The 278-nt window shown below is 65.5% G+C and overlaps 1 protein-coding gene across 1 annotated transcript in view; it reads left to right on the top strand.

Annotated features, from left to right (window-relative positions):
* The first annotated feature begins 169 nt into the window (after positions 1–169).
* TGOLN2 (trans-golgi network protein 2) overlaps positions 170–278 on the top strand; it is a 17534-nt gene continuing 17425 nt past the window's right edge. Inside the window, exon 1 of the mRNA XM_019501306.1 lies at positions 170–259. Coding sequence (XP_019356851.1) covers positions 170–259 — 90 coding nt within the window. The remainder of the gene's footprint in view (positions 260–278) is intronic.

Genomic DNA, 278 nt, shown 5'->3' with positions numbered 1-278 from the left:
ATCTCCCTGGGTGGGTGCTCACAGCTGTTGTGCCTCTGCTCTCCGAGCAGGTGGACAGGCATTCCTGTCTACTTCCAAGCCCAATCAGCCGGCCACACAGCAGAAGAAAAATGAGACATTGTCATCCAGAACGACCCTTCAGCCCATCCAGACCTCCAAGCCGCCGGTGATGACTTCTACCGCCGGGCCCGCCGCCAAGGGCGACACCAAGGAGGCCGGGGCCCCCGCTGGGCCCGCCGCCAAGGGCGACACCAAGGAGGCCGGGGCCCCCGCCAAGG

Source organism: Gavialis gangeticus, unplaced genomic scaffold, assembly GCF_001723915.1.
Source record: "Gavialis gangeticus isolate Ggan-Ray unplaced genomic scaffold, GavGan_comp1, whole genome shotgun sequence".
Lineage (NCBI taxonomy): Eukaryota > Metazoa > Chordata > Crocodylia > Gavialidae > Gavialis > Gavialis gangeticus.
This window is presented reverse-complemented; position numbering and strand designations above follow the sequence as displayed.